General features: G+C 43.9%; 1 protein-coding gene across 2 annotated transcripts in view; it reads left to right on the top strand.

The window, feature by feature from the left end:
• phex (phosphate regulating endopeptidase homolog, X-linked) overlaps positions 1-8,658 on the top strand; it is an 18,966-nt gene extending 10,308 nt beyond the window's left edge. The window contains exons 13-22 of one of the 2 annotated variants that reach the window (XM_042317255.1): positions 15-92; positions 245-348; positions 757-815; positions 891-945; positions 1,040-1,107; positions 1,192-1,322; positions 1,601-1,666; positions 7,707-7,811; positions 7,900-7,976; positions 8,052-8,658. In XM_042317255.1, the coding sequence (XP_042173189.1) occupies positions 15-92; positions 245-348; positions 757-815; positions 891-945; positions 1,040-1,107; positions 1,192-1,322; positions 1,601-1,666; positions 7,707-7,811; positions 7,900-7,976; positions 8,052-8,154 (846 nt within the window). In that variant the 3' untranslated portion in view covers positions 8,155-8,658. Of the gene's footprint in view, positions 1-14; positions 93-244; positions 349-756; positions 816-890; positions 946-1,039; positions 1,108-1,191; positions 1,323-1,541; positions 1,667-7,706; positions 7,812-7,899; positions 7,977-8,051 lie in introns of those variants that run through there. The other variant, XR_006082670.1, reaches the window with a different exon arrangement.
• The last annotated feature ends 8,068 nt before the right edge of the window (positions 8,659-16,726 follow it).

The following is a 16,726-nucleotide window of genomic DNA, read 5'->3' as shown; positions in this document are numbered from 1 at the left end:
CTGTCTCTCTCCAGGCTCAGACAGTCCTGGCCAAGGTTGGCTATCCTGAGTTCATACTGAATGACACCTACATCAACCAAGACATAAAACAGGTGTGGATTAATCTATGTGTGTTTATGTATGTTAGTGTCCATATATTAGTGTGTGTGTACTAATTTGTGTGTGTGTGTGCGTGTCTGTGCGTGTGTGTGTGCGTGTCTGTGCGCGTGTGTGTGTGTGCGTGTGTGTGTGTTTGCGTGTGTAGCTTGTATTCTCTGAGGACAACTACTTCGGTAATGTGATGCAGACTCTGCGTTTCATTGCCCAATCGGATCTCAACTGGCTGCGGAGGACTGTCCCTCGCACTGAGTGAGCTGCTATGACAAAACCACTGGTGGAGAAACCCACCAATCGTAGAAAAATGCATTGAAAGTATAGGGAGCATTACTTCCATTTTCATGACATTTGAGTCATTTTGCATATGCTGTTATCCCGAGCCAATTCCTGTCAGTGCATTCATGTTTAGATAGCTAGGTGGGTCAACCACATATCTCAGTCAGTAAAACCCCTCCCTCAATAGAGTAGCTATCAGCAATGCCAGAGCTAGATAGAAGGCTACAGTGTGTTAGTGAAAGAAAGGCCAGTACAACACTACTTTATTCACCGCAAATGTCCGTCAGCGTTTACCTACCTATTGTTTTACCACTACATCACTGATGGCAACCACCCTGGCGGTTGACTTCCTGGTTGTGATGTCACTTTCGGTGTGTGTTCTAGGTGGTTCACCAATCCCACGACAGTCAACGCCTTCTACAGCTCCTCCACCAATCAAATCAGTAAGATACACACGCGCACACACACTCAAACACATTGCGTTGGCACTGGATTCAAACTGTTCTGTTTTTACTCAGGGTTCCCGGCTGGAGAGCTCCAGAAGCCTTTCTTCTGGGGGCGGGACTATCCTCGGTGAGATCACACACACACACTCACACACACACACTCTGGCAGAGCCAGGCATTAGCTCGATGAACATATTTCTGGTGTGTGTGTGTGTGTTCAGGTCTCTTAGCTATGGAGCCATAGGAGTGATTGTAGGACATGAACTAACACACGGCTTTGACAACAATGGTGAGTCACATACAGTGCATTACAACTACACACAAACAAACACACACACTTTTATAAAGAATGTGTGTGTGTGTGTTTGTTTAGGGAGGAAGTATGATAAGGATGGTAACATGGACCAGTGGTGGAGCAACGCATCAATCACAGCCTTCACTGACAAGACCCAGTGTATGATCGACCAATACAACAGCTATCGCTGGGAGGAGGCGGGACTAAATGTAAGAGGCACACATATTATTGTCATCATCATCATCTGTTCGTCACGGGTCGGCTGGAGTGTGTTGGGTTAGAACAGAACACGGGTCGGTTGGAGTGTGTTGGGTTAGAACAGAACACGGGTCGGTTGGAGTGTGTTGGGTTAGAACAGAACACGGGTCGGTTGGAGTGTGTTGGGTTAGAACAGAACAGTGTGTTGATCTGTTATCCTGTGTAATCAGGTGAGGGGGAAGAGGACCCTAGCAGAACAGTGTGTTGATCTGTTATCCTGTGTAATCAGGTGAGGGGGAAGAGGACCCTAGCAGAGAACATTGCAGACAACGGCGGAATCAGAGAAGCTTTCAAAGTAGGACACTTTTTCTCTCTGTCCTTCTCTTTATCTTCTTTCATTCCTCTCTTTCTCTCTGTTCCTCTTTCTCTCTGTTCCTCTTTCTCTCTGTTCCTCTTTCTCTCTGTTCCTCTTTCTCTCTGTTCCTCTCTCTCTCTCTGTTCCTCTTTCTCTCTGTTCCTCTTTCTCTCTGTTCCTCTTTCTCTGTTCCTCTCTCTCTGTTCCTGTTCCTCTCTCTCTCTGTTCCTCTTTCTCTCTGTTCCTCTTTCTCTCTGTTGTTCCTCTTTCTCTCTGTTCCTCTCTCTCTGTTCCTCTTTCTCTCTGTTCCTCTTTCTCTCTGTTCCTCTTTCTTTCTCTCTGTTCCTCTTTCTCTCTGTTCCTCTTTCTCTCTGTTCCTCTTTCTCTCTGTTCCTCTCTCTCTCTGTTCCTCTCTCTCTCTGTTCCTCTTTCTCTCTGTTCCTCTTTCTCTCTGTTCCTCTTTCTCTCTGTTCCTCTTTCTCTGTTCCTCTTTCTCTCTGTTCCTCTTTCTCTCTGTTCCTCTCTCTCTCTGTTCCTCTCTCTCTCTGTTCCTCTTTCTCTCTGTTCCTCTTTCTCTCTGTTCCTCTTTCTCTCTGTTCCTCTTTCTCTCTGTTCCTCTTTCTCTCTGTTCCTCTTTCTCTCTGTTCCTCTTTCTCTCTGTTCCTCTTTCTCTCTGTTCCTCTTCTCTCTGTTCCTCTTTCTCTCTGTTCCTCTTTCTCTCTGTTCCTCTTTCTCTCTGTTTCTCTGTTCCTCTTTCTCTCTGTTCCTCTTTCTCTCTGTTCCTCTTTCTCTCTGTTCCTCTCTCTCTCTGTTCCTCTTTCTCTCTGTTCCTCTTTCTCTCTGTTCCTCTTTCTCTCTGTTCCTCTTTCTCTCTGTTCCTCTTTCTCTCTCTGTTCCTCTTTCTCTCTGTTCCTCTTTCTCTCTGTTCCTCTTTCTCTCTGTTCCTCTTTCTCTCTGTTCCTCTTTCTCTCTGTTCCTCTTTCTCTCTGTTCCTCTCTCTCTCTGTTCCTCTTTCTCTCTGTTCCTCTTTCTCTCTGTTCCTCTTTCTCTCTGTTTCTCTGTTCCTCTTTCTCTCTGTTCCTCTTTCTCTCTGTTTCTCTGTTCCTCTTTCTCTCTGTTCCTCTTTCTCTCTGTTCCTCTTTCTCTCTGTTCCTCTTTCTCTCTGTTCCTCTTTCTCTCTGTTCCTCTCTCTCTCTGTTCCTCTTTCTCTCTGTTCCTCTTTCTCTCTGTTCCTCTTTCTCTCTGTTCCTCTCTCTCTCTGTTCCTCTCTCTCTCTCTTTCTCTCTGTTCCTCTTTCTCTCTGTTCCTCTTTCTCTCTGTTCCTCTTTCTCTCTGTTCCTCTTTCTCTCTGTTCCTCTTTCTCTCTGTTCCTCTTTCTCTCTGTTCCTCTTTCTCTCTGTTCCTCTTTCTCTCTGTTCCTCTTTCTCTCTGTTCCTCTTTCTCTCTGTTCCTCTTTCTCTCTGTTCCTCTTTCTCTCTGTTCCTCTTTCTCTCTGTTCCTCTTTCTCTCTGTTCCTCTCTCTCTGTTCCTCTCTCTCTCTGTTCCTCTTTCTCTCTGTTCCTCTTTCTCTCTGTTCCTCTTTCTCTCTGTTCCTCTTTCTCTCTGTTCCTCTTTCTCTCTGTTCCTCTTTCTCTCTGTTCCTCTTTCTCTCTGTTCCTCTTTCTCTCTGTTCCTCTTTCTCTCTGTTCCTCTTTCTCTCTGTTCCTCTTTCTCTCTGTTCCTCTGTTCCTCTTTCTCTCTGTTCCTCTTTCTCTCTGTTCCTCTTTCTCTCTGTTCCTCTGTTCCTCTTTCTCTCTGTTCCTCTTTCTCTCTGTTCCTCTGTTCCTCTTTCTCTCTGTTCCTCTCTCTCTCTGTTCCTCTTTCTCTCTGTTCCTCTTTCTCTCTGTTCCTCTGTTCCTCTGTTCCTCTTTCTCTCTGTTCCTCTTTCTCTCTGTTCCTCTTTCTCTCTGTTCCTCTTTCTCTCTGTTCCTCTTTCTCTCTGTTCCTCTTTCTCTCTGTTCCTCTCTCTCTCTGTTCCTCTTTCTCTCTGTTCCTCTTTCTCTCTGTTCCTCTTTCTCTCTGTTCCTCTTTCTCTCTGTTCCTCTTTCTCTCTGTTCCTCTTTCTCTCTGTTCCTCTTTCTCTCTGTTCCTCTTTCTCTCTGTTCCTCTTTCTCTCTGTTCTCTGTTCCTCTTTTCTCTGTTCCTCTTTCTCTCTGTTCCTCTTTCTCTCTGTTCCTCTTTCTCTCTGTTCCTCTTTCTCTCTGTTCCTCTTTCTCTCTGTTCTCTGTTCCTCTTTTCTCTGTTCCTCTTTCTCTCTGTTCCTCTTTCTCTCTGTTCCTCTTTCTCTCTGTTCCTCTTTCTCTCTGTTCCTCTTTCTCTCTGTTCCTCTTTCTCTCTGTTCCTCTTTCTCTCTGTTCCTCTTTCTCTCTGTTCCTCTTTCTCTCTGTTCCTCTTTCTCTCTGTTCCTCTTTCTCTCTGTTCCTCTTTCTCTCTGTTCCTCTTTCTCTCTGTTCCTCTTTCTCTCTGTTCCTCTTTCTCTCTGTTCCTCTTTCTCTCTGTTCCTCTTTCTCTCTGTTCCTCTTTCTCTCTGTTCCTCTTTCTCTCTGTTCCTCTTTCTCTCTGTTCCTCTTTCTCTCTGTTCCTCTTTCTCTCTGTTCCTCTTTCTCTCTGTTCCTCTTTCTCTCTGTTCCTCTTTCTCTCTGTTCCTCTTTCTCTCTGTTCCTCTTTCTCTCTGTTCCTCTTTCTCTCTGTTCCTCTTTCTCTCTGTTCCTCTTTCTCTCTGTTCCTCTTTCTCTCTGTTCCTCTTTCTCTCTGTTCCTCTTTCTCTCTGTTCCTCTTTCTCTCTGTTCCTCTTTCTCTCTGTTCCTCTTTCTCTCTGTTCCTCTTTCTCTCTGTTCCTCTTTCTCTCTGTTCCTCTTTCTCTCTGTTCCTCTTTCTCTCTGTTCCTCTTTCTCTCTGTTCCTCTTTCTCTCTGTTCCTCTTTCTCTCTGTTCCTCTTTCTCTCTGTTCCTCTTTCTCTCTGTTCCTCTGTTCCTCTTTCTCTCTCTGTTCCTCTTTCTCTCTGTTCCTCTGTTCTCTTTCTCTCTGTTCCTCTTTCTCTCTGTTCCTCTTTCTCTCTGTTCCTCTTTCTCTCTGTTCCTCTTTCTCTCTGTTCCTCTGTTCCTCTGTTCCTCTTTCCTCTGTTCCTCTTTCTCTCTGTTCCTCTTTCTCTCTGTTCCTCTTTCTCTCTGTTCCTCTTTCTCTCTGTTCCTCTTTCTCTCTCTTCTCTCTGTTCTCTCTGTTCCTCTCTCTCTCTGTTCCTCTCTCTCTCTGTTCCTCTTTCTCTCTGTTCCTCTTTCTCTCTGTTCCTCTTTCTCTCTGTTCCTCTTTCTCTCTGTTCCTCTTTCTCTCTGTTCCTCTTTCTCTCTGTTCCTCTTTCTCTCTGTTCCTCTTTCTCTCTGTTCCTCTGTTTCTCTCTGTTCCTCTTTCTCTCTGTTCCTCTTTCTCTCTGTTCCTCTTTCTCTCTGTTCCTCTTTCTCTCTGTTCCTCTTTCTCTCTGTTCCTCTTTCTCTCTGTTCCTCTTTCTCTCTGTTCCTCTTTCTCTCTGTTCCTCTCTTTCTCTCTGTTCCTCTTTCTCTCTGTTCCTCTTTCTCTCTGTTCCTCTTTCTCTCTGTTCCTCTTTCTCTCTGTTCCTCTTTCTCTCTGTTCCTCTTTCTCTCTGTTCCTCTTTCTCTCTGTTCCTCTTTCTCTCTGTTCCTCTTTCTCTCTGTTCCTCTTTCTCTCTGTTCCTCTTTCTCTCTGTTCCTCTTTCTCTCTGTTCCTCTTTCTCTCTGTTCCTCTTTCTCTCTGTTCCTCTTTCTCTCTGTTCCTCTTTCTCTCTGTTCCTCTTTCTCTCTGTTCCTCTTTCTCTCTGTTCCTCTTTCTCTCTGTTCCTCTTTCTCTCTGTTCCTCTTTCTCTCTGTTCCTCTTTCTCTCTGTTCCTCTTTCTCCTCTGTTCCTCTGTTCTCTCTCTGTTCCTCTTTCTCTCTGTTCCTCTTTCTCTCTGTTCCTCTTTCTCTCTGTTCCTCTTTCTCTCTGTTCCTCTTTCTCTCTGTTCCTCTTTCTCTCTGTTCCTCTTTCTCTCTGTTCCTCTTTCTCTCTGTTCCTCTTTCTCTCTGTTCCTCTTTCTCTCTGTTCCTCTTTCTCTCTGTTCCTCTTTCTCTCTGTTCCTCTTTCTCTCTGTTCCTCTTTCTCTCTGTTCCTCTTTCTCTCTGTTCCTCTTTCTCTCTGTTCCTCTTTCTCTCTGTTCCTCTTTCTCTCTGTTCCTCTTTCTCTCTGTTCCTCTTTCTCTCTGTTCCTCTTTCTCTCTGTTCCTCTTTCTCTCTGTTCCTCTTTCTCTCTGTTCCTCTTTCTCTCTGTTCCTCTTTCTCTCTGTTCCTCTCTCTCTCTGTTCCTCTTTCTCTCTGTTCCTCTTTCTCTCTGTTCCTCTTTCTCTCTGTTCCTCTCTCTCTCTGTTCCTCTTTCTCTGTTCCTCTTTCTCTCTGTTCCTCTTTCTCTCTGTTCCTCTTTCTCTCTGTTCCTCTTTCTCTCTGTTCCTCTTTCTCTCTGTTCCTCTTCTCTTCTCCTCTGTTCCTCTTTCTCTCTGTTCCTCTTTCTCTCTGTTCCTCTTTCTCTCTGTTCCTCTTTCTCTCTGTTCCTCTTTCTCTCTGTTCCTCTTTCTCTCTGTTCCTCTTTCTCTCTGTTCCTCTTTCTCTCTGTTCCTCTTTCTCTCTGTTCCTCTTTCTCTCTGTTCCTCTTTCTCTCTGTTCCTCTTTCTCTCTGTTCCTCTTTCTCTCTGTTCCTCTTTCTCTCTGTTCCTCTTTCTCTCTGTTCCTCTTTCTCTCTGTTCCTCTTTCTCTCTGTTCCTCTTTCTCTCTGTTCCTCTTTCTCTCTGTTCCTCTTTCTCTCTGTTCCTCTTTCTCTCTGTTCCTCTTTCTCTCTGTTCCTCTTTCTCTCTGTTCCTCTTTCTCTCTGTTCCTCTTTCTCTCTGTTCCTCTTTCTCTCTGTTCCTCTTTCTCTCTGTTCCTCTTTCTCTGTTCCTCTTTCTCTCTGTTCCTCTTTCTCTCTGTTCCTCTTTCTCTCTGTTCCTCTTTCTCTCTGTTCCTCTTTCTCTCTGTTCCTCTTTCTCTCTGTTCCTCTTTCTCTCTGTTCCTCTTTCTCTCTGTTCCTCTTTCTCTCTGTTCCTCTTTCTCTCTGTTCCTCTTTCTCTCTGTTCCTCTTTCTCTCTGTTCCTCTTTCTCTTCTCTCTGTTCCTCTTTCTCTCTGTTCCTCTTTCTCTCTGTTCCTCTTTCTCTCTGTTCCTCTTTCTCTCTGTTCCTCTTCTCTCTGTTCCTCTTTCTCTCTGTTCCTCTTTCTCTCTGTTCCTCTTTCTCTCTGTTCCTCTTTCTCTCTGTTCCTCTTCTCTCTGTTCCTCTCTCTCTCTGTTCCTCTCTCTCTCTGTTCCTCTCTCTGTTCTCTCTGTTCCTCTCTCTCTGTTCCTCTTTCTCTCTGTTCCTCTTTCTCTCTGTTCCTCTTTCTCTCTGTTCCTCTTTCTCTCTGTTCCTCTTTCTCTCTGTTCCTCTCTCTCTGTTCCTCTCTCTCTGTTCCTCTCTCTCTCTGTTCCTCTCTCTCACTGTTCCTCTTTCTCTCTGTTCCTCTTTCTCTCTGTTCCTCTTTCTCTCTGTTCCTCTCTCTCTCTGTTCCTCTTTCTCTCTGTTCCTCTTTCTCTCTGTTCCTCTTTCTCTCTGTTCCTCTTTCTCTCTGTTCCTCTTTCTCTCTGTTCCTCTCTCTCTCTGTTCCTCTCTCTCTCTGTTCCTCTTTCTCTCTGTTCCTCTCTCTCTGTTCCTCTCTTCTCTGTTCCTCTCTCTCTGTTCCTCTCTCTCTCTGTTCCTCTTTCTCTCTGTTCCTCTTTCTGTATTTTCCTCTTTCTCTTTCACCTCGCCTCTCTCTGTTCCTCTCTCCGACTGTCTATTTAAAAGTGTGTGTGTGTGTGTGCGTGTGTGTGTGTGTGTGTGTGTGTGTGTGTGTATGCGTGTGTGTGTATGCGTGTGTGTGTGCGTGTGTGTGTGTGTGTGTGTGTGTGTAGGCCTATAGGAGGTGGATAGAAGAGAGTAGAGGAGGAATTGAGGAGCCATTACTTCCAGGAGTTGGACTCAACAACAACCAACTGTTCTTTCTCAGCTACGCACACGTAAGAACACACACACACACACACACACACACACACACACACAGTCTTTCTCTCTCTTTTTTACTCTCTCACTGTGTGTGTTCTCTAGGTGCGCTGTAACTCCTACAGACCTGAAGCGGCAAGGGACCAGATTCAGAGTGGAGCCCACAGCCCCCCAAAGTACAGGTAAGAACTCATACACACACAAATACACCTTTAGTTTCAATGTTTCTGACCCCACTCTTTTCTGTTGCTACGCAGGGTTGTCGGGGCAATGAGTAACTTTGAGGAGTTCCGACAGGCGTTCGGCTGTCCTGATTCATCGGTTATGAACCGAGGGGCGGAGTCCTGCCGTATTTGGTAAAGTGTTCTACTGCTGAATCCCACTGACATTTTCATTTCTCTCCCTCTTCCCCTCCTCTCCCTCTTGTGTGTGTGTGTAATGCAGTAACTTGATTTATTCTATATTACTGTAACTTGATTTATTCTATATTACTGTAACTTGATTTATTCTATATTACTGTAACTTGATTTATTCTATATTACTGTAACTTGATTTATTCTATATTACTGTAACTTGATTTATTCTATATTACTGTAACTTGATTTATTCTATTACTGTAACTTGATTTGTTCAATATTACTGTAACTTGTTTTATTCTATATTACTGTAACTTGATTTATTCTATATTACTGTAACTTGATTTATTCTATATTACTGTAACTTGATTTATTCTATTACTGTAACTTGATTTGTTCAATATTACTGTAACTTGTTTTATTCTATATTACTGTAACTTCATGTATTCCCTATTACTGTAACTTGATGTATTCTATATTACTTTATTAAAACAGTGTTGTATCTGTCTCTCTTTAACTGATGTGATTGAAATGTTCTATATTTCTGATGAATATTCCCTGTGTGTTTGGATGTATTAAACTCTGTGATATAGAGCAGAGTCTTTACTAAGGCTGAGCATAACATGACTGATATTACCGGGAACAAAATTGCACACGCACACACGTACGTCCTCTTCTCTCTCTGAGTTAGAGATCCATCCTGGCTATTACAGTCAATTATGTCTGCAGTTCCCATGGCAACCTATAGCGTGTCTACATAAAACAGTTACACCTCACTGTGTGTCTGTCATCTCTGTTTCTGGTCTGTAACTATAATCTAATCAGACTTCTCTAAAAGGGAGAAAACATGTTTACTGTCTGTCTCTCTTTGTCTTTTTCTGAACACTGAGAGACAGAGAAAATGAGGGAGAAATGGAGAGAAAGAGGGAGAGAGGTAGAGAAAGAGGGAGAGAGGTAGAGAAAGAGGGAGAGAGGTAGAAAAAGAGGGAGATAGGTAGAAAAAGAGGGAGAGAGGTAGAAAAAGAGGGAGATAGGTAGAAAAAGAGGGGTATTCACTCATGAATACACGGCCAAGCACAACTCCAACACCATTGAGTTTGCCGATGACACAACAGTGGTAGGCCTGATCACCAACAAAGATGAGACAGCCTATAGGGAGGAGGAGGTCAGAGACCTGGCAGTGTGGTGCCAGGACAACAACCTCTCCCTCAACGTGATCAAGACAAAGGAGATGATTGTGGACTACAGGAAAAGGAGGACCGAGTACGCCCCCATTCTCATTGACACGGCTGCAGTGGAGCAGGTTGAACGCTTCAAGTTCCTTGGTGTCCACATCACCAGCAAACTATCATGGTTTAAACATACCAAGACAGTCTTGAAGCGGGCACGACAATGCCTATTCCCCCTCAGGAGACTGAAAAGATTTGGCATGGGACCTCAGATGCTCAAAAGGTTCTACAGCTGCACCGTCGAGCGCATCCTGACTGGTTGCATCACTGCCTGGTATGGCAACTGCTCGGCCTCCGACTGCAAGGCTCTACAGAGGGTAATGCGAACGGCTCAGTACATCACTGGGCTCAGTACATCAGTGGCTACTTGGCTTGATTTGTAACAATAAATTCATAAAGTATTTTCAATCCAATAGTCATGAGTGCAAACAATTTGGTTTAATTTGAAGTTATACATCTGAAGATATTTCTGTTGGTGATTACACTATAGGGAATAGGCTTGCAGAAAAACATTTTTCGACACGACTTCGGCATTCTTTGGAATTCTGATCGGTTTTCTGTAATAACTTCAAAGGTAGAAATAAACTGAAATGCCTTATTTACATAAATATTAAGACCCTTTGCAATGAGACTCGAAATTGAGCTCAGGTGCATCTTGTTTCCATTGATCATCCTTGAGATGTTTCTAAAACTTGATTGGAGTCCACCTGTGGTAAATTCAATTGATTGGACATGAAAGACAAACACCTGTCTATATAAGGTTCCACAGTTGACAGTGCATGTCAGAGCACAAAAATCAAGCCATGTGGTCGAAGGAATTGTCCGTAGAACAGGATTCTGTCAAGGCACAGATCTGTGGAAGGGTTCCAAAACATTTCTATAGCATTGATGGTCCACAAGAACACAGTGGCCTCCATAATTCTGAAATGGAAGTAGTTTTGAACCACCAAGGCTCTTCCTAGAGCTGGCCACTCGGCCAAACTGACCAATAGGGGGAGAAGGACCTTGGTCAGGAAGTTGACCAAGAACCCGATGGTCACTCTGACAGAGCTCCAGAGTTCCTCTGTGGAGATGGGAGAACCTTCCAGAAGGACAACCATCTCTGTGGCACACCACCAATCAGGCCTTAGAGTGGCCAGACAGTAGCCACACCTCGTAAAAGACACATGACAGCCTGCTTGGAGTTTGCCAAAAAGCATCTAACGACTCTCAGACCATGAAAACAAGTTTCTCCGCTCAGATGAAACCAAGATTGAACTGAATGCCAATTTTCACGTCTGGAGGAAACCTGGCATCATCCCTCGGTGAAGCATGGTGGTTGCATCATCATGTTGTGGGGATGTTTTTCAGCGGCATGGACTGGAGACTAGTTAGGAATGAGGCAAAGATGAACGGAGCAAAGTACAGAGAGATCCTTGATGAAAACCTGCTCCAGAGCACTCAGGACCTCAGACTAGGGAGAAGGCTCACCTTCCAACATGATAACATCCACGCAGCCAAGACAACGCAGGAGTGGCTTTGGGACAAGTCTCTGAATGTCCTTGAGTGGCCCAGCCAGAGCCCAGACTTGAACCCGATCAAACATCTCTGGAGAGACCTGAAAACAGCTGTGTAGCAACGCTCCACATCCAACCTGACAGAGCTTGAGAGGATCTGCAGTGAAGAATGGGAGAAACTCCCCAAATAAAGGTGTGCCAAGCTTGTAGCATCATACCCAAAAAGACTGGAGGCTGTAATTGCTGCCAAAGGTGCTTCAACAGAGTAAAGGGTCTGAATACTTATGTAAATGTTTTATAATATATATATTTTTTTACATTCTCAAAAAGTCCTGAAAACCTGTCTTTGCTTTGTCATTATGCAGTATTGTGTGTAGATTGATGAGGGGGAAAAACATTTGAATCCATTTTAGAATAAGGCTGTAACGTATCGAAATGTGAAAAAAGTCCAGGTAACTGTAACTGGCTCTTTTGGTTACTGGCCTTGGTGCCCTGGCAGATTGGGCACCTTTTGAAGGCCAAATAGCCCTCGCCGTAAATTCATGAAATTCTAGGCCTGAAGCCGTCGATAATTCTTAATGCCATCGCAGGAAAAACTATTTTGAAAGCAAAAAAGCAGAAATCATTTTTTTTTCAAGTGAACAATTAATCATTATTAAAAATACATGTAAATAAAAAATGTAATAATAATAATAATAGTACAAATCAGGTAATTTCATGTTTCAAAGTTTATTCACCACGTGCACAGAGTTAGGGTTAGGGCACAGGATACAGCAGGTGTAAAACAATACAATGACAGTCTTAGCTTCAGAGCTCTTTCCCAACAATGCAGTGATAATAATAATAATAATATAGATAATAAAATAATAAAATGAATAATAATATTATATATGAAAGAATAATAATATATAATAATAATAATATAGATAATAATAATATAGATACAATTATAGATAATTATAGAAATATATAATTAAAATAAAAACCACACAAGAACAAAGATGTAGAAACGCAAGAATACACAAGTCAGTGTCAGTACCTTATTCAATGTGCAGGGGTGGCACACACTGATCTGTTTCACCTGTCTTGTGCTTGGCTCCACCCCCTCACCAGGTGTCTCTCATTTGTTCCCATTATCCCCTGTGTATTTATACTGGTGTTTTCTGTTTGTCTCTTGCCGATTACTCTCTCTCGTGTTTTCCGTACTCCTGTTTTTCTAGTCCCTGTTTTCCAGTCCTCCCGGTTCCAACCTTTTCTCCCTGCCCTGACCCTGAGCCTCGTCCTGTGTCGTTATAGTACGAACTGTGCTTCTACACCTGCATTGCTTGCTGTTTGGGGTTTTAGGCTGGGTTTCTGTACAGCACTTTGAGATATCAGCTGATGTACGAAGGGCTATATAAATAAATTTGATTTGATTTGATTTTGATTTGATTTTGAACTGGTCATGACTGACCCAGTAGACTCGGACCAGCTCCGAAACACTGTTTCCCTGTATGAAGCCACCATTGGAAGACCTGAGGAGCTAGAACCTTATACTTTGACTGAACGCCATGACCAGGGTTTCAAAGCATTACTGGAGCAATTCCGTGGACTATCAATCAGGCAGCATGCCACAACAGAGACATCCTGGATGCTCAGTACTACCCTCCCAGTGGTGATTTTGTCCAGCCTACCCCGGCTTCCCGAGAATCCCACTTACCTCTTCCGGAGAGCTATGCTGGGGATCTTGGAACCTGCCGTGTGTTTCTTTCCCTCATCTTTGAGCTGCAGCCCTCTTCGTTTCCTTCGGATTGTTCGAACATAGCCTATCTCATAAGGCTGATGTCTGGAAGGGCGCTTACCTGGGCTTCGGCAGTTTCGGAGCAACAATCCACCATTTGCCTTGGCCTGGAGGATTAAGTGGTGGAGGTGAGGAAGGTGTTCTACTCTTCGGGTGATCATTGACGCTAGGGCTGATGAGAGCTTCATGAACGCTACTCTAGTATCTGAGCTGGGTATCTCCACACAACTCCTCTCCGTTCCCATGGACGCCAGAGCACCAGACGGACGCCCCATTGGCAGGGTCACTCACAGTACGATTCCCATTAACCTGCGAGTGTCGGGAAATCACAGTGAGTCCATACAGCTTCTACTTATTGAATCTCCCCATGTTCCTGTTTTGGGATTTTTATGGCTCCAGAGGCACATACCCACTGATTGACTGTACTACTGGTTCTATCCTTCTATTCTTCCACTCACCTGCCTTAAAGCAGCTCAGCCTGCCTCCAGACATCCTCCTACGGGCTCTGAAAAAGCCTCAGATTTCTCCACCATTCTTGCAGAGTACCAGGACCTCCTGAAGGTTTTCAGCAAGGCTCGCACCACTTCCCTTCCTCTGCATCATCCCTATGATTGCGCCATTGACCTCCTCCCGGGCACCATACTGCCTCGTGGGCGGCTATATTCCCTGTCTGGCCCTGAGACCAAGGCCATGGAGGAGTACACTGCCTCCCCTGCCAGCGCAGTTTTCTTCTTTGTGGAAAAGAAGGACAAGACCCTGAGTTCATGTATCGACTACCAGGGCCTAAGTCACATTACTGTAAAGAATCGTTACCCTCTACCACTCCTCTCCGCAGCTTTCGAAACTCTCCAGGGGGCAACCATCTTTTCTAAGTTGGACCTGCGGAACGCCTACCACCTAGTTTGGATACGGGAAGGGGACGAGTGGAAGACAGTCTTGTTCAAAGCTTCTTGCGTTTAAGATGGCTTTGGAGGAGTGGAGGCACTGGCTTGTATGGGCAGAACTTAGTTTGGACCGACCATAAGAATCTTGAATATCTCAACTCTTTGGACTCTGTAATTCAGTCGGCTTAACTTTACCATCACCTACCGCCTCTGGGTCCAAGAATGTTCAGCCTGATGCCCTCTCTATCGCCTGTATAGTTCTGTGGCTACAACATCAGAACAGAGACCATCCTCCCTACCTCTTGTATCGCTGCTACACTTGTCTGGGGAATGAAGAGCCTGATCCGCAAGGCGCAGGAGGGGGTTCCGGCTAACCGGATGTTCGTCCCTGATATGGCCTGCTCCCTGGTCCTGGAATGGGCCCATTCCTCAAAGCTTACCTGTCATCCCAGCTCCGGCCCGAATCTGGCTTTCATCCGACAATGTTTTTGGTGACCCACTATGGTTTCTGACATCTCCTCATTCATCGCCACCTGCACTGTCTGCGCTCAGAACAAGACTTAGCGTCATGCTCCGGCTGGCCTCCTTCAACCACTCCCTGTTCCTCACCACCCATGGTCCCATATATCCTTGGACTTTGTCACTGGTCTCCCTCCATCTGATGGCAACACCACCATCCTTACAGTGGTGGATAGGTTTTCTAAAGCTGCCCATTTTATTCCCCTCCCCAAGTTACCTTCAGCCAAGAAGACGGCCCAGCTCATGGTGCAGCACGTCTTCCAAATCCATGGACTTCCAGCCAACATGGTCTCCAATCGTGGTCCTCAGTTCTCGTCTCGATTCTGGAAGGCGTTCTCCAATGGTCAGTCGAGCTTGCCATTTAGGACCTGGAAACGACTCTTCAGTGCCTCGTCTCGGCCAATCCCACAAACTGGAGCCAGCAACTCATGTGGGTGGAGTACGCCCGGAGCACCCTTCCCTGCTCGGCCACTGGGCTCTCGACTTTCGAGTGTTCCCTAGGTTACCAGACTCTGCTATAAGGGGTACTGGAGTGGTTGTATATACAGGTCAGTGTCAGTACCTTATTCAATGTGCAATGGTACTGGAGTGGTTTTATATACAGGTCAGTGTTAGTACCTTAGTCAATGTGCAGGGGTACTGAGTGGTTGAATATACAGGTCAGTGGCAGTACCTTATTCAATGTCCAGGGGTACTGGAGTGGTTGTATATACAGGACAGTCCCTTATTCAATGTACTGGAGTGGTTGTATATACAGGTCAGTGTCAGTACCTTATATAAATAGATAGATACTAACGGTAATATATACATGTAAACAGGAGTAATAGTGACCAGTAGCAGGATAAATAGATGGATACTAATTGTAATATATACATGTAAACAGGAGGAGTAGTGACGAGTAGCAGGATAAATAAATTTATACTAATTGTAATATCGTCACGCCCTGGTCTTAGTATTTTGTGTTTTCTATATTATTTTGATCAGGCCAGGGTGTGACATGTGTTATTTATGTGGTGTGTTTTGTCTTGGGGTTTTTGTAGGTTTTGGGATTGTGGTATAGTAGAGTTGTCTAGGTAAGTCTATGGTTGCCTAGAGTGGTTCTCAATCAGAGGCAGGTGTTTATCGTTGTCTCTGATTGGGAACCATATTTAGGCAGCCATATTCTTTGAGTGTTTGGTGGGTGATTGTTCCTGTCTCTGTGTTTGTTTGCACCAGATAGGGCTGTTTCGGTTTGTTACGTTTTGTAGTTGTATCATCTTTATTAAAGATGTATCGAGATAACCACGCTGCATTTTGGTCCTCCTCTCTTTCGACACAAGAAAACCGTCACAAATATATACATGTAAACAGGAGTAATAGTGCCCAGTAGCAGGATAAATAGATTGATACTAATTGTAATGACAATCAATAATCATTGAACAGCAGCGTAATGGAGTACTAAATCTAATCAATACTCTTTGTAGCAGCAGCATAGGTTCTTGTCTGAATGGGTAGAGACCTGTGGATGGGCATAGTCAGTGTGGATAGTCTGTGGAAGAGGGAGAGCAGTAGTTGTTAGCCATATAACAGTCTTATAGAAGCTGTTTAGGAGTCTGTTTGTGAGAGCCTTGAGGCATCAGTACCGCCTGCCGGACGGGATCATGAAGAACAGTCCATGTCTCTGGTATCCAACAGGGTAAATGCAAATTGACAACCCCATACTTCAGCCCATGTATTTATAGCCACTATGTTGCATCAGTTATTGGGCTCATATTTTAAATATAATTTTAGATTTTTTTCATTCATTTTGGAGTAGAATGTCAATCTAAAAAGTTACCAGAACTGAGTTTCTAAGTCCTACATAAATGAATTATACCGGGGAGGACAGCGGACCCCTTAAGCAAGGGGACTGGCGTAAACTTAGTTTAATACATGTACAAAATGATCCTCTTTCCCTAAAAGCTGATGGTCATGACTTTTTTGACATGAAAGAGGGGTTAAACTTGGCCCCAGACAATCGATCTGAGATGAGGTTCAGTCATGGGATTTTCTTTTGCTTTAACAAATCAAATCAAAGTTTATTGGTTTAGCAGGTGTTATAGCGGTGCAATGAAGCGGTGCAATGAAATGCTAGCTCCTAACAATGCAGTAAAATGTCAAACAACTAAAATGTCAAGTAAAATAAATACAAAAAGGCAGGACCAATCCAATTAACAACCCAAATAGCACTGTAGCAGTATCAAAATGCAATCACTGGGAATTTATACAAGATAAACTAAGAATAATATGTACAGCAGTAGATACACTAGAGTAAGCTATGTTAAGAATCCAGTATATAAATAAATATGCCACGTGTAACATTGAGTGGCTGCTGCCAACACACTGACTCAACTCCAGCCACTTTAATAATGGGAATTGATGGGAAATTATGTAAAATATATCACTAGCCACTTTAAACAATGCTACCTAATATAATGTTTACATACCCTACATTATTCACCTCATATGTATATGTATATACTGTACTCTATATCATCTACTGCATCTTTATGTAATGCATGTATCACTAGCCACTTTAACTATGCCACTTGGTTTACATACTCATCTCATTGTATATACTGCACTCAATGCCATCTACTGTATCTTGCCTATGCCGCTCTGTACCATCACTCATTCATATATCTTTATG

The sequence above is a fragment of the Oncorhynchus tshawytscha genome, unplaced genomic scaffold, assembly GCF_018296145.1.
Source record: "Oncorhynchus tshawytscha isolate Ot180627B unplaced genomic scaffold, Otsh_v2.0 Un_contig_785_pilon_pilon, whole genome shotgun sequence".
Classification (NCBI taxonomy): Eukaryota; Metazoa; Chordata; class Actinopteri; order Salmoniformes; family Salmonidae; genus Oncorhynchus; species Oncorhynchus tshawytscha.
Note: the sequence above shows the minus strand (reverse complement) of the source record. Positions and strands in the feature narration are given on the sequence as shown.